The sequence below is a fragment of the Perissodus microlepis genome, chromosome 18 (assembly GCF_051167445.1).
Source record: "Perissodus microlepis isolate ML-2025 ecotype Zambia chromosome 18, ASM5116744v1, whole genome shotgun sequence".
Lineage (NCBI taxonomy): Eukaryota > Metazoa > Chordata > Actinopteri > Cichliformes > Cichlidae > Perissodus > Perissodus microlepis.
In genome coordinates this window covers 28,352,574-28,376,158 of record NC_140478.1, presented here as the reverse complement: position 1 = coordinate 28,376,158, position 23,585 = coordinate 28,352,574, and the positions used below count along the sequence as shown (strand labels likewise).

The window sequence follows — 23,585 nt, the reverse complement described above, 5'->3', positions numbered from 1 at the left end:
TCTTCCCTTTAATCTGAAGTCCTTTAGTTTCATATTTCTTTTGTTATTATTAGATTCTTAATAACACAAATGGCAAGTTACATAAAGGAAAAGTTGCAAATGTAGTTGTGTTTTCGATAAGTACTCTTACTTTGAAAGACAAGTGAAAAAATACACATAGTGCCTTGCAAACAGCAGGTTACATATTTATTTTTGTTATCTTCAACATATTGACACAGTTCCACATACCAATCAACACCTAATTCTCACTCTACATCCTCTGTTTTTCTCAGAACCTTGCTAATTGGATGTCACCCTTGTTTTGTGGTGTGTGTGTGTGTGTGTGTGTGTGCGCGAGCGCGAGCGTGCGCTCCTATGCGTTTAAGCAGCTCTCCTGTGGCAGGGTCAGGGCTGTGCTTGTCAACAAACCTCAGCAATTAGCTTTGACTCGGGGCTGTTTCTTAGCTCGCAGACAACAATTCAAAACCTCCGACAGAAATAACACGTAACCTCGAGGGAGCATCTGTCAGTCACAACGCTGCCCTGTACTGCTGAAGCTACGGCATATTCACTTATTTAAAACCCATGTTTGGTCAGTTTCCAAGGGAAGTCTGGCAACAGATGATGTTCCCTTTGACCTTATTCAGCGTGTAAAGTAATAGCAGCCAAAAGCCAAATCCACCGAGACACTGAAAGTCAACTCGGATTATAAGTAATGTATTTTTAATTTTTTTTTAAACATTTTTACTTTACTGTGCATTTTAGCGTTACATATGACACTCGAGCGGAACATTAAGCTTGAAGTCTTGTGCTGCATTCAAATGATGGACATGTTAGTAGGAAATATGACATTCCAAACCACCAATCTTCTGCTCATATTGTTACGACTTAAATAATTCCACCCTCCCAAAGTTTGGCGTATGCCGCTTGCTGCAATCTGATACAAGCTTTTCATGGGAATGCAAATTAAGGCTTGAATGCATATTTTGGGGTTTAAAAAAAAAACAACTCTCGGGGACTTTTCTTGAACAGCATTTATTCCTGACAGTTCCTTCTGAAAGCTTGAGGCGTGTTTGCTAGTTAAAAGTTTTTTTTTAGCAGCTACACTCTTGCAACGTTTGTGTCTTATTGTTGTACCCCGCAGCAAGCGTTTGTTTTTGTACTGAAAAATGTTTATTACTATCTACTCATCTGCATATGGATGTATTCACAAATGGTCCCGTACATGCGCAATTTGTATGCCGTGTAGAAAACAATGCAATGCAAATACTTCCAGTGACTGTTTCTGGGTTTCAATTATTTAAATTATGTGAAAAACTTTCGAGGTCCCTGCAGGCTTTTTCAGGCGTCAAAGACTGGGAGCTTAATGCCATAGAATAATAATAATGCAGAAAAGCGTCAGGGATAATGGGCGAATGTGATTAACGATCTGTCCAAAATGGCTTTAGCGGCAGATATTTGTGTGTCTCAACAGGTTTTATGATTGCTGCTGTTTTTTGTCAGATATCCCAGCGCTGTACGGCTTTTATTTTTGCAATGCTAATTGCTGCAGATTATTTCTACTTTTAGCGATATCAGGTAAGCTCAGCCTGAACACATTTTTAGTGCCTGCTGCAGCTGAACCGATTACCATGTAATAACAGCCACATGGGCTGAAAAAGCACATGGGGTTGAGAGCTCTTCTTCTGTGGTGCCCTCGGGGAGTAGCCCGGGGAGGCAGGGAGTTTGCTGACTCAGCCCTTGTGGCCTGAACTGAGCTTTAATGAGGGAGCAGCAGACTACACTCACAGGTTTATATAGATTTGTACACATAAAACACACAATTACAAACACACAGCACACACTCCCTTTTCTCATGAGTCTCACTAAAGCGCACACACGCTCGCACCTGAGTGCACACACCTGTTTTACTTGTCAGTCCACTATTTTCACCTCTTCTCCTTTCTTTTCTGTCTTTATTCGCACTTTCATTACTTCTGCACCACACACATAGCCTCGCCCTTTGACCTTTGTAATCCTCATTAACGTGCGCTCACATTAGCCTCTGGCTGTAGCGAGCTGTAATTCGAAGTAAATGTGTTTGCGTTTATGTAAAGGGACTAATGGGGAAAAATGAGTGTTGAGGTCTGTAAATGTTTTTAAGTGTGTGTGTGTTTGTGTGTGTGCCCTGGAGAGTGTGTTTCTCTCACCAGGGGAGCCTGTCCAGCAAGCTATAAAACTCCACAGCTCTCAGGCTAAATGTGGCTGAAATGAAGGTTTAATGTGCTGGAAAAATGGTCGTTGGATTTGAATGGTGTGTGTGTGTTTTAATGGATTCTGTGGGTGTCTTTGTGTCTCTAGATGTAATTGTGTGTGTATCAATGCATTTCTTTTTATTTGTCCGTGTGCCTGTGTGTTTGTGTGTTTAAGAGTTGTGATTTAGAGAACTTGATGTATTTTAATTTGCACTGTATGCAGCCTGAATGGCCTTGAAGTGTTAATATTTTGTGCTTACAGTTTCTTTTCATCTTTAGTGTGATGAAGATGATGTTTGGACTTTGATGTTACTTGTGAGAATCATTGAAGCAATAGACGCACAACGACTCCGCCGTGGAATTGGTTTAATTTATTTTAGTCATACGTTACGTACAAATATACTACTTTTAAAAACAAATATACTACTTTTAAAAGAACCCTCCAGTCATTTTGTACCGTACGTTCATAAACGGCGAGGTGTGACCCTTTAGTTCCCCGTCTATGCCCATAAAAAAGTCAAAAACCGCATGGAATAGAAATTTGGCTGATCTTCTTTGGTCATTTCTCCAGTGGCAGCCCTCGACCTTGGTTTGAGTGGCGGCTGTTTTTTAAATCGCTGCTTGGATGTCCCGGTGTGACCACTTGCACTTGAGCGTTTGCGATGGACTCTTGTCATCGCTGATCAGAATTGGGTCAGTTTGACACAGAATTTCTCTCTTGGTTGCCCTTAGTGAAATTAGACCGTGTTTCTGCACGGTGTAAGATCAGAACTTCCTGAGATTAGTATAAAAGATTTTCTCCTCTGACTGCAGTTGAAGCGAGGCTTCTTATGTAGACACCTTCGCTTGTAGTGATTGTTTTGCTTTCATACTCCTGAGTGTTACCTTACTGATTAGCTCTAGCCCATGATATTAAAAGCAGTATTCATGATGGATATGCAACTAAAATTGTTGATTAAAGAACTGCTTGCTTCGAAGAAGTGAAATGCTTCTCCTTTTGAATTCCCTCCTCTTATAAATGTTAAACTGGCTTCATTTGAAACTCTTCCTCTAAGAGGAAAATCTATTTCTGACGCTAAATAAAATCGATAAACCTGGAAACCCTTATTACTGATCTTCAAAGAGCCCTTGCAAAAACATATCTTTATTTCACACACAGTATGGTATTTTTAAAATATATATATTTTCCTTGAGGTGAAATTAGTATGTTGTCTGTGACTAGCTGCTTTTGGTCAGTTTTTCTTTAAAGTTCAGGCATTTCCTTTGGTTAGGATCATGTCAATAAACCCAGATAAAGGGAAGTGATGTCTTGAAGATGTTTGAGCGGTTGAACACGTGTGCTAGTTTTGAATGTGGTTAATATTTTGTGCATTAGGGGGCAAACCTTATCACAGTCGTGCTTCTGCATCAGATCTCACCTCGAGGGACGCTCGGATCACATCCCTCGAATTGGCACGTGTTGGATGGATTTTTCATTTTCTCCTCAGCTAACTGAAGCCAGCTGAACACATACGCCGGCCTAGTGGGAGTCGCAGAGAGATGGCATGAATGTAATCTTTAATCTAATAAAGGGACTCTGCAGAGGCTGGAATTAATCAGATCTGTGAGGTCTTTGAACATAAAGACATGGAGTGAAAGACGAAGCTTTTTGAGTGGAGGGAGAATATGATTGGACATAATGAGTGTGTCTCTGTCATAGAATAAAATAGGGGGGGGGGGGTGTCTAAATCACCTCAATTTTCCTTTGGACTTTATGTGCAGTCCCCGTGCATTTGAGCCGAGAAGGACCACCATGTCTTCTATTTATCTGTGCATGTTTTCAGGGAAGCCACTTCTACATTTATAGAACACCAGCTATGATTTGGACTTCCTGATTACACCGAGTAGGACTGATTTTTGAGCCAGTGTGGTTCAGTTGGTGTTAATGCCTACCTTCAAAAATCACACAGTGTGCTGTGTTTTAATTATTCTTATTTGCCTCTTCCTGGATTAAATGGATTAAAATCAGATTTGCAGATAATGAAGTCTCTCCTTTCCCGTGTAGTTTTAAATATGAGGGAAAATGCATGATTTTCAAGTCTAAGAGAAAATGAGTAGGTATCGCTACAAAAGAGTCGTTCATCATTATCATCTTCTTCTTTTTAGGTGTTTATCATTTTTTGTTTCCTGTCATTGCACCTTCTTTGTAATTGTTCTCTATATCCAGATTACAGCTAAGCATTGTCATTCCATAAAGTTAAAAAAAGTATGTTTTTCCTGTGCTATATTACTTCAATACTGCGGTGTAACATCAAGCTACATATTTCTGAAATCTGACCTTTTGTGCTCTCTCCTCTGTTTTTCCTTTTTCCTGCAGTTAATAGCTATATACGATGAACAGGAACCCCATCATGGCGGTGATGGCACCAGTGCCAGCTCCACAGGCACCCAGAGCCCCGACCTGTTTGCTGCAGACCTGAGCGCAGGCAGCGGAGCCTCTGCTTTCCAACCTTACCAGGCCGCCAGCGAGATCGAGGTTACACCTTCGGCCCTGCGCACCAGTAAGTCGCGAGACTGGAGAACACGCGTTTCTGGATAAAATACCATTAGGGTTATTTGCACAGACATGCATTATTTTGACAGATGGATCATTACCCTAAAGATACAATCAGGAACTGCAACATTGGCTGATTAATATTTAATTCAGTTCGTCTTATATTCCTCACGTTATCATCTTCATTGGAGTCAAATGTCATCAACCACAGCAGTATAGAGAAAACACAACAAATCACCTTATCACGTCCCAGCCGTACCGTCGCCCTGTTCATAAATTTTGTTAATTGGACAGGAGGTGCCTTTTTTATTTTTTTTTCAGACACAGATAGCCGTTTGATCCCCGGCCAAAGTGGCTAATTGGTTCTATTCGCTGCCTCCTAAATCAAATGTGACGCTGAGGCCATTCACCTCTGCAGTTTCGCTGGCCAAGTCGCTTCTTCTACTGCAATTACTCTGAGTTTGGATGGGAAAGTGACTCGTGTAGGTGATTTGTCAATTCGGATCAAGCGAAATCTTTTGCACAGAAGCAAGCAAACATGTACATGCAAATATACAGAAAGACAACCGTCACCACCCGTCCATATTTTTATCAGACTACCTAAAGTGAAAGAAGTGTTCCTACTATTTGTATTAGAATAATTAATAATTATGGTTTTATGGGAGCCAGTTTAGCTCAGTACGTTGAGCGGGTGGCCACATGCCATGCAGCTGAGAGCAGCTGGCCTGGGTTAGCGTAGAGTCCGACCTGCGGCCCTTTGCCGCATGTCTGCCCCTGCTTTCCTGTCCTCTCTTCACTGTGTCTATTGAATACAGTTGATATAAAAAAATATGGTTTTATTAATATAAAATTGAATAACAAAAATAGAGAAAATCATAAATTCAAAATATTTTTTTGGTTCAGAAGAAATACGTCTAATTCATACCAAGTTTTTTTTTTTTTTTTTTTTGTTTTTTTTTTAATGAATAGGATGCAGACAAAAAGATATTAAAGTAAATCTATAGTTACAGACTGTATTAAAACAAATCGAAGGCTCATGTTTGCCTTTCTTTTTCTCTTTGTATTTATTTGTTTGTTGGTGCTGCGTTTTTACGGTCTCTTTTGGAGGCGGGTAGTTGTCAGCTAATGCTAATGCTAGCTAGCTTGCTAGCCACTCTGAAGTGGCTAAGTCAGTCTGATTTAAACAGAGAATTAGCGTGTTAGCATGTATTTAGTGATCACAGCAGCACTGTAAAGTAGGCTCCTGCACTAAACTAGAAGTTTGATTAAGATTTTTCACTTTTAGCATAGAGCTTGTTTACCTCTAGACTGGATGTGTCGAGCACCTTTATGTATAGTTATCAGGAAGAGTAAAAGTTAAAAGGAGTTTTTTCATTACTGTCTTTTAATTAGCACCAAAGCCCTCTACTGTCTTATTCACTAATGACCTTTGAAATAGCATTGACTGACAGAGACAGCACAATTTTCCTTTTCTCTTGGTCTCAATAACACACACACACACACACACACACACACACACACACACACACACACACACACAGTGCAACGGAGGTCACTTTAGCCCTAATTGCGTTTCTGGATGAGAATGCTGATTGTGAATTTTCAGTAAGAAATTGACATCTCTGCTACAATCACACCTGCCAGATACGTCTAATTTAACTTTCTTCATAATAAATTCTAACCCTGCTTAATTGACGACTCAGAATCTCATCAGCTGAATTTTAATGGGTTTTAAGAAAAATGTCTGACATGGAAGAGAAGGAATTCGATTATTTTTTTCATAAGCACCCTAATGAGACTAGCTTTCAATCACTGATTTATGTTGGAGAGAAGAGGAGATGAGAAGCGCTGGACTCTGTGGGGCTTTGCCAGTTTTCTTGTTCGGCCCAGGAGCTCAAAAGAAAAATGATTAAGCTTATTAGACAGAGAGCTCTATTGAAATTCACAAATGGATTGATGTTATTTTCTTGGCTTTGTTAAATTGAAAAACCTCTGCAGATAAGAAAATAATAATTAAGGGACAATACTACTGTTGTGGACGTGTGAGGCTTTCAGATGCTAACTTGAAAAAGATTGTCTTTTTGAACATAGCAAAAAAACTGAGCTTGGTGTACCCTGTGTGATTTTGCGCTATTCCACATGAGAGATGATCAAAGTGAAATAATTGTGATGATTTCTTTAGGGTTTTTTTTCTCCAGAGCAGTAGTCTTTTGTTGCACAGTGATGGTGAAAGTTGGCTGTTGCAGCTTGTCTTGTGATCAGAGATGGCCTGGGATAAAATGAAGGTTGGCCATCTCACAGCGTGACTGCTGCTTTGACCCGTGTCAACTAACAAAACAACAAAAATTGGGCATAAAATGATTTCACTCCATATCACACTGGTGCAAATGGTAAAAATCCCCAAAACAACCTGATATGAATAGACGGAGGTAAAAACGGAGCTCTGTTTGTGTCGGGGACGAAGAAGCATCATTTGTTTTGTGTGAACTAGCTGTAATGAAGACCAGGAGGGTGTAGCAAAAAATAGTTAGTTGAGGAACTTTTTGCATACATCATACATTTGACATACATCAAAGTACGCTGTATGGGGCTTAGAGCAGTGGTCCCCAACCCCTGGGGACCGGTACTGATCCGCAAGAGTTGAGGCTCAGGTGTGAAATTTACGGTTTTCGGGTTTTTTATCGTTAACTTGGTTTCCCTGGGTCTTTTCCCGTGTTGTAGTTGTGTGTCTTATTTTGAAAGAAATATTTATCCATTACCATAGTGACCAGAGAGCAGGGGCAGAGAGGAGGATGTTACTCTCAATGTTGTTGATGCATTTCAGGAGAACGCTGCTAATAAAGTTACACAATTACACAGTGAATTCGTGTTTATTATTATATTTACAAAATACCACAGTTTTTGTCTTGATCGTATCGTTTTATTTTATTATATTTATCCGCAACACCTTAAAGGCCGGTCCATGAAAATATTGTCTGACATTAAACTGGTCCCTGGGGCAAAAAAAGTTTGGGACTGCAGCCTTAGAGTTCCCAAATCCTGTTTTTATGTCGGGAATGTTATTGCCGAACTGCCCTGCATCCCTTAAATATTGCAATTACTTCTAAATGACATACCTGCTTTTAATACATCCTCATTTAATTTGATTAGGTCTTGTACTCAAAGAGTTATGCAGACTTTGGTGTAATTTATTCTGTGTTTTGTTGCAGCTGCGTTCATGACATAGGTGCTGTCATTATGCACTTCTTTTTTCTCACTTATGAGATGTCTGAAGTAGCGTGAAATTTGAGCTGGTGAACGGTATCTTAACCGGCACTCATTAACCAAGCTGTTGTGCTGTAGTTGGAATAATTGTTTTCTGATCACTGCGTCTGACAAGACGAACAAAAGGTTAATGACTGCAGCTGTGCCGCGAGATCACAATGGCATTTAAGATGAGCGATGACAAAGAAGGGTAGCGACCTGTCTTTGTTTAAAGCATTGTGACTGCGTGAAAGCGCCAAGCTTTTTCCACAGCGCCGATGCAAATTCAATAGATGTGGGTTCGGGACACATTAGTCTTGACTGTGATTCGGTTCGAGGGAAGCACCCCTGCATCCTAACGCCTCCTGGGAGTTGCAGTTTCAGCTGTAGGTGTTGTTGAGACCTGTCAGGCAGCCCGCACTCTGTCCCCTCCTGAACTCCATCCCCCAGAGAGCCACTGCCTCCCACAGCTCAGAGCGATTCATATCCCACGCTCTGGATGACCCAGAAGAACCACTGAGCCAAGTACATGAGTGTACACATTTACACACTCTCATCAACCACTGTAGCTGTGGGCTCTAGTACTTCCAAACATAAACAACATTGGTCACTGATTTGAGCACATCCGAAATTAAAACTCATCATTAATGTGTATTCTTTACACAAGTTGAACACACACACAAAGATCCACTTAATGTGAATGCATCCTACTCTAAACAAAGGTATTAGATGATCTCATGCGCAAACTCACCAGTTTGTCAGGAAACACAAACACACACACACACACACACACACACACACACACACACACACACACACACGCTGTTGACTCAGATACACACTCTTTGGGAAGATCACAGCATTTCCTGTATGAGCACACACCACCATCTCCAAACATCTGAAAGCTTGTAAACAGCAATATGTTTTGGAAGAGAACATGGGAACATGACACTTGGCGTGGTCGTCCCGAGACGACGCTCTGGCTTTTCAAACACTTCTAATCTTTTATAATCCGTGTCTCCTGTGTGGTCTGATGGCTGCCCTTTCAGCTAATCAAATGAGCTCGTGGAAATTTCCAGAGGTTATTTTTATTGTCATAACGTCGTGTCTTGTGTACAAGCGCGGGCTGCGGTGTTTTCGTGCGCGCTGCCCCTGTTGGAGGTTGTTATTTGGACCTTGGCCCACCGCCCACACACTGGAACTTTTCAAACAGAGTGAAGAGTTTTAATGGAAGGTATCCACTAACGCGGGAGTTTCTCAATAGGCTCTTCCTCTTATTGTTGTTCCCACACAGAGCCTGCTGCTCTGCGTTATGGGTGAGATGCACTGACAGTAAAGCAGGGCTGCCTGATTAGACTTGTGGCGATAATTCACATTAATTCACAATGGGATGATAATGGAATCTGTTTCTTTTATTAGCCCACATTGTTTGAGATGTAAAATTTGTTCCAGCAAATTTAAATCAATCATCTCCAAACTGTCTTCTTCCTCAGCCTTTGCCGTTAGTCTTTAACAGCTAGAGCCGAGGGTTTCTTTTGTTGTTTGTTTTTTACATACATAAGTATGAAAGTGGAACTTTTCCATTGAAAAGTAAAAAACAAAAAGGTACAACAATGCTTTGACGCCCTGGTGTATGACCTGTTCCTCAGATATGCCCCTCCACGTCCGGCGCAGCAGTGACCCTGCTCTGATGACCATCAATGGGCCGTTCAGCGGCGGTGAGTCACGGGTCCAACCAGATGAGACGCCATCAAGGAAGAACCCAACCCGCTGGTCGACCACTGCTGGCTTCCTGAAAGCTCGCCACTCGTCTGGCACAAATAGCCTGGAAAGGAAGGTTGGTGCTTGGGTGTCAAAACCAGACATGGCTTTGCGCTAGCTAATTTTGAATAATTTGACAGTAATGAAGGAAATTGCACACACAAAACTGCATGAGGGATGCCATTGTCTTTTTAGTACAAATGCACTAAAGGTTCCTTTGCATCTGTTATATATCAACATCTTGTTTTCGTCACCATAGAACTCCTTAAAAGCTGCTTTATGGATTTTTGTACTTTCCCAAGCTGAAACTGATCACATTGAACATTTGCACCCTTCTGCTCGGTTTGTGCCTAAAGCCACATACCTCCACACTGTTGTTTAAGATGCACCTCCCAATAAGTGTGAATAAACATCATCGACTAAGAGATGCTCGTTGTATCTAGCTTGCTTGTATTTAACCACAGAAGCCACAACTCTGCTATTTGGACATCTGTGATTTTCTTGTTTTTGTAGCTCTGCTGAGCCACAGATAGACTCACTTTACTTCCAACATCTTCTGTCTCTCCTTTTCTTTTTGTAAAAGTAACTGTTTAATGTTTTGCTCCGAGCCCACCAGACACCCACCGACTTGTGTTTGTCAGTGTGAAGACTAGGGCTGCCACGATTAGTCGACTAGTCACGATTACGTCGACTATCAAAATCGTCGACGACTGATTTAATAGTCGACGCGTCGTTTGAAGCTTTTTAAGATCACAAAAGCCGCAGGAATAAGTAGTAGGATTTAAGAGTGTAATAAAGGACTGAAACAGAAGATGGCAGCACTGCACGTACAAGGATGCCAGCTGCCGTTAAACCCCGAAGAAGAAGAAGAAGCTGTGTCCCAGAATTCATAGCGCAGCCCAGCTCAGTTTCCAACAATGGCGGCAGCTAGTTAGTTTTAATATTACTCTTATTATTCTTTCTGGGTCACAAAATAAACGTTTAACATATTTTTAGGCGAGAATGTAGCTGTGTAAACCTCAAATATCTGCTCAGTTTATCAAGACACCACATATTTTCAAAAGTGCTCCGACGTTTTCGGAGACGTCTGTTACCCACTAGCTCGATAGCTAACCGGGGGCAAGGCTCACTAGAGCCCGTGAGAACACCGGACTCCCGGCAAATCGTTTTCAAACCCACTGCCTTCTTTCGCTACTCAGGTTAAATATATATAAGTCACTTAGATAACTTCAAAATGTTATTGTTTGGCTTTTTTTAGTATTTTATTTGTTCCTGAGTAAATCGGTTTGGCTGAGATTAAAGTTATAGTTTTTACACAGCTGAATAAACGTCAAGCAGACAACTGATTATCAGAAGTGTGAGATGCTGGAGAATATACTCCGATGTACACACACCAGCTCACAACTATAAAGTGGTCCGGTCTGTCTTTAAAAAGAGTTGTGAGCAAATTCAGCGCAGGTTGATTAGCCTTTATTGTTAAGGTTTTAATGCTTGATGTGCATTTTTCAGTAAGAAAAGAAACATTTACTTAACAAAAAGCAGACATGGCATATGTCTGAGAAATGTAGTAACAGTATTGAAAGTAAAAACAAAAACTATACCTTTTTTTTTCTTGTAGGGTAAAGGGATGGACACGTACCGCAGTCTGCCACGAGACGCTGGGACCTGGGCCAATCAGAGAGAATTCCAGAGAGAGACAGCACGGTCATCGCTCAGCGCCAATCATCCCATGGTGGACCGCTGGCTGGAGAGACAGGAACAGGTAGGAGTTTATTTCTGCATGTGTACTACCATGGCTTTCCTTCAAAGCAGTGCATTCTGTCTGTGTATTGTTCCCAAAGTGTGTGTGGAAAGTGAAGACATGAGGATTAATCAACTGTTCCGGAAGAAAGCACTGCATCTGTTAGACTTTTATGGCTTTACATGACGCGCACACCTGATAAGTTCAACTCTCCAGGTTAAGAGATTTACAGCCAGTTCTACCCTGAGACTACCCATCAGGCCCAGGCTCTTTGAAAGCCTGTCTGAGTGGCCTAGATCCACTCCAGAGCCCGAGCCCAGTTCTATCACTCCCCTTGGATCTCTGCAGAAAGGTTAAAAAGTGAAGAATTCCTACCATAAATCCACAATGAGCGAGCAGCTGAGGATGGGGAAATAACATAATGTTGATATAGTAAATAACATAAGCACCCGTAGTACATGTGGTTTTGTTTAACTGGATCCCGAGAACATTGCAGAGTTGGGGGATCTTTTCCCACTGGGGTCATGTATGCCATGAAGTATAACATGGAGTTTTTCGGAATATCACGATAAATACTGATTACTCGGTATGATCTGCATGTATCCTTTGCATTGTATTTGGTTTGGAAATGAACAGTTTTCAGTTTCATAGCTTCAGGATGTTTTCTGTTGGTTGGCCTTTCAGCTTTGCACTAGTAGAACTGTTTAGCTTCAATGACTTGGGTTTAAAGTCAAGTCCTGTGTTGAAATAATGATGATCTCTTGTTTAATGCAGAAGCTGAAACGGAAGAAAACAAAGCAGTCGATTCGGCTTTGATCCACAATCGTTGTGAAAACTGAGCGTTCATTAAAATGTTTCACTTTAATGCCCATAGTGTAAACTGAACATAAACTAAACATAAAGACTAGCATCAAAGTGGAGATGAGCTAATCTTGGGTTTGAATGCTTCACGTTTAATGGATTTAGATTCTGTGTCTCTTGGTTTGTCAGCTCTTAACGCTAACCACATGGCCAATTGAAAATGTTGAATTTTATTAACATTCAGGCCGTTTCTTCATGCTCATGAAGAAATCCAACATCATCAGCGTTTTTTTTGTCACCCAACAAAAAAGTAACAAATTCAAACTATTTATTTGTTTGTTTGTTTTTCGTTTTCATGCATATGTGCTTTACAATTAGCTAAACGTTGCCTACGCTGTGCTCTCGTGGAACCTCATTAAGAAATAATCTGTGATATGTCATAATTTCCTGGTGCTCGTTCTGTAATAGCCAGAACAATTTAACCCGTTTCTCAGAAGCTTTAAAAGCAGTTTGAAACTGTTTATGGATTAATGTTGATTTATTGTCTTAAGCACTTAGATTCTCTGCAGAGTGCCATTTAGCTTAAAGTGGTTGCTTCCTTTGTTGTTATATAAGGTCTTTTGTAAACTGGTTGATGGGTTAAATGTACAACAAGTTGTCACCATTTATTAGTTTGGGGCTGCGCCGTTTTCCTCCTTCCGCCTTACAACAGGTTTTAGTTTGAAGGGGATTAAGTGATGGAATAAGTGCAGGATGTGTAGTTGGTATTAATGACCTGCTGAAAGCCATCTGCCCTCCTAAAGTCACACACATGCACACTCGAGCACGTGTTCCCCAACCATATGTTCATCCTGACAGCTCCCACAATGACAGGACCAACTACAATATTCTGTGTGGCCTTGGAGTGTGTGAGTGTGTGTCTGTCTTATTTGAAGCTGTCTCTCTCCTTGTGATGGAGAGAGACAGCTTTTTTTGTGCTACCTCTGCAAGAGCTCAGGTGGAGTGTGTGTGTGTGTGTGTGTGTGTGTGTGTGTGTGTGTGTGGCCGAGCAGAAAAAAATCCAATGAAACGGTTTGAATCCGTTACATTACATCATATGTAAAGTTGGACTGGTTTTTGCAGTGTTACAAACGCAGTCTTGAGACCTCACGAGTTGCTTGTGTTGGCCGACTCTGCACAGGAACCCTCTGTGTGCAGGGTTGTATCACATTGATTTAAGCTCCAGTTAGCCTACTTTGTTCCAGGAAGGATGGTGCAACTTTAGTGCATGATGAGAAAAGCCTTGATTTTGTTCCGGACTTTTACTGTAATCAAATGAAAGAATATGAGATATACCAGACCAGGGGGGTGGGGTGGCTTGTGTTTGAAGCTAAAGTCTGCTGGTATACACTTGATTATAGACCGTGACTGCTGCTTTATTAAGTTTAAAATGCTCTCATTTGTCTTATTCTATTGTTGCATTGACCGAAACACTGTTCATCACTATATTTCATTTTGTTAGTCTGAATTTAAATGCAACCCTTTAAACCAGACCCGGCCCTCTGAGAAGTTTTGTCTTTAGACATCATGTCTGAATTATGAAATAGCACAAAGTCTGCTGCCTGTTTAGGTAAAAACAAATGTTAATTTTTAGCTTTGCATTTGTATTTTTTTTTTAATTGTTTGAGTCAAAGTTGAAAAATTACCCATTTATCTTATACTAAAGTTGAATTGTGCCGCTGGATTTATCTACTATGTAAAACAATGCTTTTAAGGTGGAACAGTGTTACCATTAGCATAACCGAAAAACTAGCTTCATACTGAGCTTTGTTGATGAAAGCCCTCTGTGAAGTGAGCGTGTGCCTTTACCTCCTGTTGGGTTCAAAAAAGATTTTTTTTATGTGGATTCCTTGTTGCTAAGTGCATTTAGCTTTACCACAGTAAAGGCATTTTTGATTAACTTTGAAAACCTGCAGAGTAGCTAGGTCAAAGCAGGAAGTGTTGGATAAAAATTTAAGTCGACAGAACATGTGCTGTGCTTGGGGTGCAGCTCATATAGTAACCGATAAAGGGAAAATCCAGTCTTGTTGAAATCAACCAAAAACAGGAGTGCAAAAAGAGAGCAGTCTGAATCCTGAGATTATTTGTGCATATGCCATCATTATTTTAAACTTTAAAAACATTTAATATGAGCATCTACTTCCACTTTGACTATAGCAAGACGGTACCATTTAATTATCAGTTGTCACTTTCAGCACCATCTTCGTACACAGTGTAACAGACTTTTGATTGACCTTTGCTCAGGCTGAAGGAAAGCCATCTCACTAGACTCCATGTGAAAATCACATTGATCAAGGTAAAAAAATCCCCTCCCTAAAGAATGCAACTAAATAAGTGAGTGCTGAAGCAAGAAAAATCACCTATATAGGTGTAACATGGATATGCTTGACCTTTGATATTATAAAAGGTCAACATTTAACTACCAATTAAACATACAACATTTAGGTCCATACCTCTGTGTGCACATGTGTATGTATAGTGCGAGCAGCAGGGTACATCTGGGCACGTTGCCAGTCTGACGCAGGGCTAACACAGCAAGACAGACAACCACTCACACTCAGCTTGACACCTATGGGCAATTTAGAATCACCAGTTAACCTAACCCCACTAACTGCGTGTCTTTGGGCTTTAGAAGGAAGCTGGTGTACCTGGAGGGAACCCACGCATACACAAGAACATGCAAACTTTACACATAATGATGCTAAAACCCTACATCCTACCCTAACCCCAGCAATCCCTGGCCAACATGGCTGCACAGGCATGTAAGCCATGGGTCATTAAAAAAATAACACCACACATTAGCAGAATGTAGACGAATAGAAAAAAAACTGTAGAGTTTGAAGTTATCGTGGTGCATAAAAACCTGTGGGAGAAACTGCAGCAAGGGTGTGATTTTTAAGCATCTTCTCTTAATAGTGCTGATTTGGAATATTTCATGTATTTTTAATGGATGTACAGTTTCTGTATAGTTCCTAAACTTCCTCTTGAGAAGCAAGAAGAATCCCTCCACGGCACAATTAGCCCAGAAAGCCATTTTCCAGCAGTGTATAAAACCTTTGTTAACAATATAAAATAGAATGGTGTGGCGAAGAAGAATAGCAGAGCAAGAATAGAATATGCAGTGATTTAATTAGAATAGAGCAGCTCGGAATGATGAATTAAGCAAAGCAATTTCCTCAAGTTAGTTTCATCTTATCTTCCCGGAATGAATAACGTCGAACAGACGAGTACGAAAATGAAGAGAAGAATTAGAATAGAGCATCATATATTGGAGTAGGCCTATTTTACTCCTGAGGAGAATTCAGCCTCTCTCATAACAAAACGCACAGAACAGGGCATAGCTTTGCACTGAAGTGAGCCAGATTGAATTGCATTGAAATGAATGAAACTATTCTCTGTTCCAAAGTGGTTAATTGTGCGTGCCTGGAGCAGCACTGGCAGCTTCCTGACACACAGCTAAAAAAAAAAAAAAAAAAAAATTGAGCTGCAATAGTTTTGAGCAGCGTTCACAAGCCCCCTAAACTACCAGCCTCCTTTGGCAACAGGTAGGGGGTCGCCATGGCAACAGCGAGCTGTCATTCGAGTGTGTATTAATGAGAGCTGGGTGGAGGTGCCGAGGCTATGCAGAGAAAAGAGGCCTGCACTGTGCTGCCGTCTGCGTTTGTGTGTATATTCATGAGTCGTGAGGGCATTTATGGATCTTTGCATCTGTGTGTGTGTGTGTGTGCGTGTGTGTTTATGCATTAACATGTCTGTGGCATCGTCTGTGTGTGTATGTGTTGTGTGTATGTTTTGTGTGTCAGCTGTGAGCAGGTGTCAAAAATCCAAACAGTTTTCGAGTGGGTTGCAAATCAACCAATTAAGAGGAAATACCAAAAGCCACTGAACCACCTGCAGTGTTAGTGAGCTGAACCCTGACAACACACACACTCACACACACACACGCACGCGCACACACTCTCTGTAGCATGTCAGGGTCAGTCTTAGACGGCGGTCTCTGAGGACTTGCAGGTCAGTGCATGTCTGCTTCTGTTTGGTGCACTGGGTGTATTTCTTTTTAATATCTGGCATCTGTGTTTATGTGAATTGCACTTGTATGTAGTTTAGATACAAAACTGTATATTTGTCTGTGTTTATTTGTCCATTAAATGTCAGCAAATTAATAAATTGTAATAAATTGATTAAAAAAAGAAGAAGATCAGATTGGTGGATAAAAAATAAAGAACTCCAACTCACAATTTTACAATTCAAATAAAGGCTCCTTTTATTTCTACCTAAAAATTCAATAACTGAGAACTGGGATGAACAACTCACAGGACCGCAGTGAGCTTCTTTCTGTGCATGTGTAATATGCCTGCAGCCCTTCCCTTGACATTCCTGATACCCAGAGCTGGAGCTTCCATAGTGTTAACGCAGGAAATGTACTTTCTCTTCTCAACTCATTTCTAACACTCATACATATCATTAAACTCAGGCATAATGTTGTTTTTTTGGGGGGGTTTTTTCTATTAGTTGAAGTCGTAAACAATTTTAATTCTATTTACTTATTTAATTCATAATTAATTGTTGTTGTATCTGCATATTTATGCCACGATTAGAAGGAGTAATCTGCTTACTCCGTATTCTTATTAGGAATGTTTCATACTTTTAGGTGAGTGGTGGACTGTGGGCTAGTTTAAAACAATTACCATTTGATAGCAAGACTTCTTTCCAGACAACTAAAATAAAGTCAAATGATTTTTGAGGGAAATGCTTTTGATTTTTGCAGCAGCTCCAGGGGTGCTCGCCACAGACTATCTACTGACAAAGCTGCAGCCGCCATGGCCTCAGAAACAGTACAGACCTCATTAAACTGGCTGTAGCCTTTATAAAATCTGAGATTTTTATTTTTTTTTTCAAAATGTAATATTAAAAAAAAAAAATCCTTGGTAGCATAAAGCAGCTCAGTGTATCACAGCATGTGATGCAGCGATCACAGAAGCTTGTTTTGCTGCTGCGTGTCCTCAGCCATTAGACTGCTGGGGGACCAGGTTATCTTTCATGGTGGGATGGAGGCTTCACACGGCTCACTGGGGATGTTGTTGTTACAGACATTCTGACAGTGGATCTGCTCGCATACCTACAGACCTGTGCAGGAATGTCAGTGCCTTTGCATATCTGCACTGTGAGCTTTGCTACACACGAGTAACATGTTACATTGCAAGCTTGCAGATACTAGCACAATGTTATGATCCGTCCACATGATAAACGTACATGAAGATTTCATTAAAGCACAGAAGTACCTTATACTGCTATTATGGATTCAAGGCATTCCTTAGCCAGAATGATCAAGGCCGTGTGCACACCTACACAATAAAAGCAAATTACACTCAAAGTGTGCACAAAAACAAAAATGTGTAAGCACACACACAAACGCACATTCCTCTGCTGCTTTGCTGTTAACAAGCCTCCATGCATTGTGTGTAGTGGAGGGTTGAGTCCCTCAGGTGCACAGTGCAGCTTTAGCAGGATAAATCATGCAAACCTGAGCCGCACAGTCATAAATCACCTCAGACTGTGTGAGACTGTTCGTATGTGCACTGAAACCTGCATGTTCAAGTTTTGTGGCATGTCTGTGTCTCTGTGTATATGATTTTCTTTTATTTTGTTTTTTTTTTTTTTTTCCATTTGTGCAGCTGTCTGGTGTACATATCATTTTCTGTGTGATGGTTCAGGAGATTTGTGGGTGCATACTATAGAGTGTGTGTGTGTGTGTGTGTGTGTGTGTCTGTGCGTTAATAAGACAGATGAAAGTGATGGGTGAAAGCAGTACGATCAGTGCAAACAGATTCTGTGCAAGCGACCAGTAGGTGCTGCTGTGGAGCTTAGATTGAAGGTGTTTCCTTCTGTTTTTGTACAATATGTTGGTGTGGTGTAAATGAGTGTATCGATAAATGCTGTAGGTGTGTGTTTGCAGATGTGTGAACAGTGTTAATCTGCTGTCACCTTGTTATAATGAGCCTCTAATCTTTTTTTCTTCTCACTCTTCCAATGTTATTATTTTAATTTGAACTTTGTTATTCTGTCTCATACATCATAACCCTCCTGTCTTTTGTTTTTTTGTGCCACTCTTTCAGCTCCATGCACACTGTAGGTAATTACAGTCTTCTTTTCATTCAATCAGTTTTCTTTTCTTTGTCTCATCTTAACATTTGTGCTCATTAGCTTTGATGTCCACTTGTCAGACATGACATACACCTACCACAGCATACTGTCATTTATACATTTTTCCTTTTTACTTATAGTAGTGCTAATTTAGAAAAAGAAATCTCCACAGCACAGATAAAACTATGCTTTTCTAGGACTAAATGGCTTCATTAACACTTGTAAAGAGTACTAGGAATAGTATACGTATACAGTTATGTGAAAAAGAAAGTGCACCCGCTTTCAGCTGTGACATTTTATGTATTAGGACTTAATGGAAATAATAATCTGGTCCTCTGCAGGTCTTAAAGATGATTTAAATACAACTTCAGGTGAATTATTACACCATGTTGTTAGTTATTTAACAATAATTAAGCCAAAATGCAGAATCAGTGAAAAAAAGCTGAGTTTACCCTTCCTGCTTCCATAGGGATTAAGGTGGTAAGTAGCAGCCAGGTGCCGCTAATCAGATCTGTTTAATTCATCATCAGCAAGTGTGAGCGCACCTAAAAAAAGCAGGACTTTTGACAGTTTGCTGGACTGGAGCCTTCAAGTGTTAACACAGTGACATCAGCAATGATCCTAAAGAAGCAATTGTTGCTGTCCATCAATCTGGGAAGGGTTGTAAGAACATTTCAGAACTATTTGAAGTGCGTCATTCTAAAGTGTGAGAGATTATTCGCAAGAGCAAAACATTTGAGACAGCTGCCCAGGAGTGGATGCCCCACCAAATTCACCCCAAGGTCAGACCGTGCATTGTTCAGAGAACCTGCAAAAAACCCTGAAAAAACCCAAGAACTATATCTCAGACTCTACAGGCCTCAGTTAGCATAGAAAACGTCAGCACAAACGGCCACACATTAAACTGTCAGGCTAAATGGTGGAGGGGCAATGATTTTGGCTTGCTTTGCAGCCAGAGGACTTGGGAGGCTTGCAGTCATTGAGTTGACCGTGACCACTTCTGTATGCCAAAGACTCAATCTGTCTGACAGAGTGTGTCATGCAATAGGACAAGGATCCCAAGCACACCAGCAGATCTACAGCAGGAATGGCTGGTGGGAAAAAGAATAAAGACAGAATCAAGTGAATGGCCCAGTCAAAATCCAGATTGAAATGTTGAGGCAGGACCATAACAGAGCTGTGCAGACAAATCTCAATAAACTAAAGCAAGGTTGTGGAAAGAGCCAAAATTCATCTAATAATATGAAAAGAGCACAGAAAATGCTTACTTTAAGCTATTACTGCTAAAGGGACTTCTACAAGTTGTAAATCATTGAGTGTACTTTGTTTTTCACACACTGCACCTTCATTCTGGCTTAATTTTTGCTAGATGAGATGAAGATGAAATCTTTTATTTGCCTTTTTCACACAGTCACCAGGTCTCGGTGCATATCTGAGGGGAATCTTAGTCAAATAATACAAATATAAAACAAAATGCACACAGAGGAAAAGGTTTGTTTTTTAAGAGATAAAGATAAGAACAAAGAGGCATGTGTCAAGTAACTGACATATTGCCAGTTATGCAATTGTAACTAATGACAGAGTAATATGTCATGTTTACTATCTAAGGACATATCTACCTAATTGTCATACCTCCTCCTCTTTCTTTCACATACTTGTGAACAAAAGATTAAATTCATTTATATCTAGTAATCTGGTATTGTGACAAGACTGGCTATGTCTAACAGGAGGCTCTTCTTACACTGTGAGAAGTTGAAATACGATCCAGGAAGTATATGGAATATCTCCATGAGCTTGCAGTGTTAACATACTGGCAGTTATTTATCGTCCATCTCAATGATCATGAGGTTAAAAGCAGAATAATGCTATTCAAGCCAGCGTTGCACCGGCCCGTCAGTCCCATTGCCAGCTCACATGTGCTTACAGAAATTTCTTTTAATTCTGTATTTTTCCCATAGAGCCAAAGCTGGCCTTTCTGCAGCTCATGTTTCAACTTTAAACAGACTTGAACTGTGAGAATGAAGACTCAGATGTTTATGTACTTAGCCAAACATGATCAAAGTGACCTTGAAATAACGATCTGCTGGTTGTGACCAGCTATTGCTAGCTTGTTTAAGCAGTGTTGTTGTTAATTTTGTGTAGTAGTTGTTTCATGTTCCGTGGGAGGAGTTGTTTTTATTAATTATATTCATACACAGAGAGATGGCTTCATTTTATTCTTTTTCCTGTATTTCTAAAGGCCTCTGAGGAGGAGTGATGTTGCTGTTGTAATAATAAGAAGGTTACAGTAACAGTTTCTTTCACACATGACTGAAGGACAAGGACATCACGCTTACAGCCTTAAAGCCACCCGGAATAACCGCCCGTGTTTGACTTGCATGTCTCCGTCCTTCATTTACAAATGTCTCCACATGTGAAATCCAGTCTCACATATTCATCATTGTTTATTTGACATGTGCTTCCGCTGCTGTTGATTGAACAAATTCTTTGCTTAAACACCCCCCTCCTCTTTTTTTCTTCCTCTGCTTCAATCAGGAAGACGTTTAGTTGAGTAGAATTAGCGTCAGCTTTTTTTTTAAGAGCGACACATTGTAACTCCAAAAAACTTTCCATTTCACTTCATCTTTCCGTTCTCACAGATCCCACTCCTCATCTCTCTCTATTGATCCTCCTCTTCTCTTTGCTCTTTATATCCCGTCCTCACATCAGTCCCTTTGTTTTGACTCCTCTCATTTCTCTTTTCTTTCTGTCTGTTCTTTGGTCCTCCACTCCTCATCACCTTTGATCTTTTGGTTTTAATATGACAGAGAGCTGTGGGAGCCCAGATCTTTTCCAGCCGGGAGGGACGCAGGGAGAGAGCCGGAACAGAGAGACGGAGGAGAGATGAAAGACAGCTCTCCCCCTCTTGTGGGTACACAGTTTTCCCAAAGGGAGCTCCATCTTAGGCTGCAAGCTGCTGTCAGGACATTGCAGGCACACACGCGAGCATGTAATTCCATGTTGCTCACCTGCTACCAAGAAGTAATTACACCTAAAAGAGACCTGCGCTGGTTGGACAGATGGTAGCTCTTTCTCAAAACTTAATCCACCTGTTGCCTGTTGATGTTCAGGAAGGGTTAGAAATACATACAGCAGAGACTGAAATCCAAGATAAGGATCTCAGTTTTGTACATCTGCAGCGCTCTACGGGCTCCGTGAGCAACAGAGTTTATCGGCGGTCTATAAAACGATCAAAGACAGATGAGAAGGATGACAACAGCAGGTGCCAGCTGTTATCAGAGGAGAATCAGAGATCTGACAAAAGAGGGATGGAGCTGATTATTGAGGTCTGTTGTGCTCTGGAAATGAAACCTGCCCACCGAAGAGTCGAGCAGATTGTTCTGAAATGAAGGACGACGAGTACACATCCAAAACAGCTGATCTCAAAACCTGCAAGCAGGTTCAAAGTGCATTTTTCTAACCATCTGAATAAAACCGTAATAGTGAATATAGATGAAACTTTTTTTCATCCCTGGGTTTTAGCCTCCAGAGTGATTTGCCAGTTCACTACAAATTAATTCATTTTGCCCTCATTTGCAAAACAAGAGAATTTCAATTTGTTAATTAGCTTAGTTTTGATTTCTGTCCAGAAAGGGTCCAAAACATGCAGAAAACTTTATAATAAATGCAAATCATCAGTTGATAAGACCAAAAAATGTCAAATATGTTACATGCTGTAAGCCCTAGGTGGATTTCTCTAAAATGTAAAAAAAAAAAATCAAATTCTTAAAATTGGGGCTTATTTTAAATTACAGTTCCCTGAATTATAATAGTAAGAATAAACACTCTTATATACTAAAATTTCATTGTCTTGACTGATGCACTATATTCAGTCATAGCTCAGCTAAAGTTTTTGACTCATTAACGGTGCTGTGAGAGTTACAGAAGTTCTGCTGAAGGTACAGAACGCATTGCTGCAGGAAGGAAAAAGCCAGAGGGAGACGATAGAGAGAAATTTTGTTTTTCCCCTTGACTTGTTTATATAGACGCTCTTCTCAGCTGCAGCCATTACAGTTTGAGTCAGTCAGAATAATGGCTTTCAATCTGACATCTCTACCGCTGTGTGTGTGTGTGAGTGTGTGTGTGTTTCTTGTCACTATTATCTACAGCTCCCTTCCTCTCACAGGGGTAGTTTGGTCAGCTTTACCTGTTATTTTGCTCTATTGCAGCGGCTCTATCGGGAGTGTCATCTTGGTAAATGGTGCATCACATAACAAGCTGTGTGACTGGCCACGGCCCATGCTGCTCACCTCTGTTGTAAGGGCATATGGCGAATACACCACGAAGATTAGACCTGTGGTAGCTCTAAGACCTCTGATGAAAGCACACAAATGAATAAAAACTTCTTCAAGTTTGACGTAAGCTCTATAAAGAAAACACTGTTTGGGTTTTTGTTACTGTGGCAGCTAAAAGGTTGACGTTGTAACATCAGGATGTACTTGGGTTCATTATTTGATTATTTTGTTATAAATGATATCTACTCTTCATGCTCTAAAACACTCCCCATACCCTCGCCACTCCAGCTGTGTTCTGTCTCCAGGTGAATGATTTCAGAAAACTACCAACATAAAAGACGTTTCATTGCGCTAACACCATTAGAATGTCCAGGAAGTAAATATTGCTTCAAACGTGTTCACCACTTCCCTCGTCTGTCAGGATATTTGTCTGAAATTGAAGTTACTTGCAGAGATTTGAACATGCTGCATTAGTGCAGAGCTTGCTCAGAAAGCTTCAGTGTAATCAGCTGGTATGTACTGTTTATGCAAAGAATCATGGTATATTTGAAGTTGACAGTTCTTTCGTGACTTTTAAAAGATCAATCAGCAGCTTAATCAGCCCGGGAGGTCAGTTTAAAAGAATTACACAACCCTCCTCAGCAGACTCAGTCTGTGTTTTCTCTGTCCAACTGAACATGCTTGCACTGCTCATTATTTTGAGCATTCATGTTGATTAGCTTCCTGAGTTAAAAGCTTTAGAAGCTGACACGCGCAACAGCAAAAACTTCAGTAATGGCACCGTGCCTCGTTACTTTTATGCAGCACGTTTTTGCAACATACGCATATGCACCCCA

General features: G+C 40.6%; 1 protein-coding gene across 8 annotated transcripts in view; it reads left to right on the top strand.

Moving 5' to 3' along the window:
• The window catches only part of pard3ab (par-3 family cell polarity regulator alpha, b), a 241,418-nt gene that overhangs the window by 78,231 nt on the left and 139,602 nt on the right, over positions 1-23,585 (top strand). For all 8 annotated transcript variants that reach the window (XM_084911280.1, XM_084911277.1, XM_084911278.1 and 5 more), the window contains exons 3-5: positions 4,570-4,753; positions 9,639-9,826; positions 11,369-11,512. In XM_084911280.1, coding sequence (XP_084767406.1) covers positions 4,570-4,753; positions 9,639-9,826; positions 11,369-11,512 — 516 coding nt within the window. The remainder of the gene's footprint in view (positions 1-4,569; positions 4,754-9,638; positions 9,827-11,368; positions 11,513-23,585) is intronic.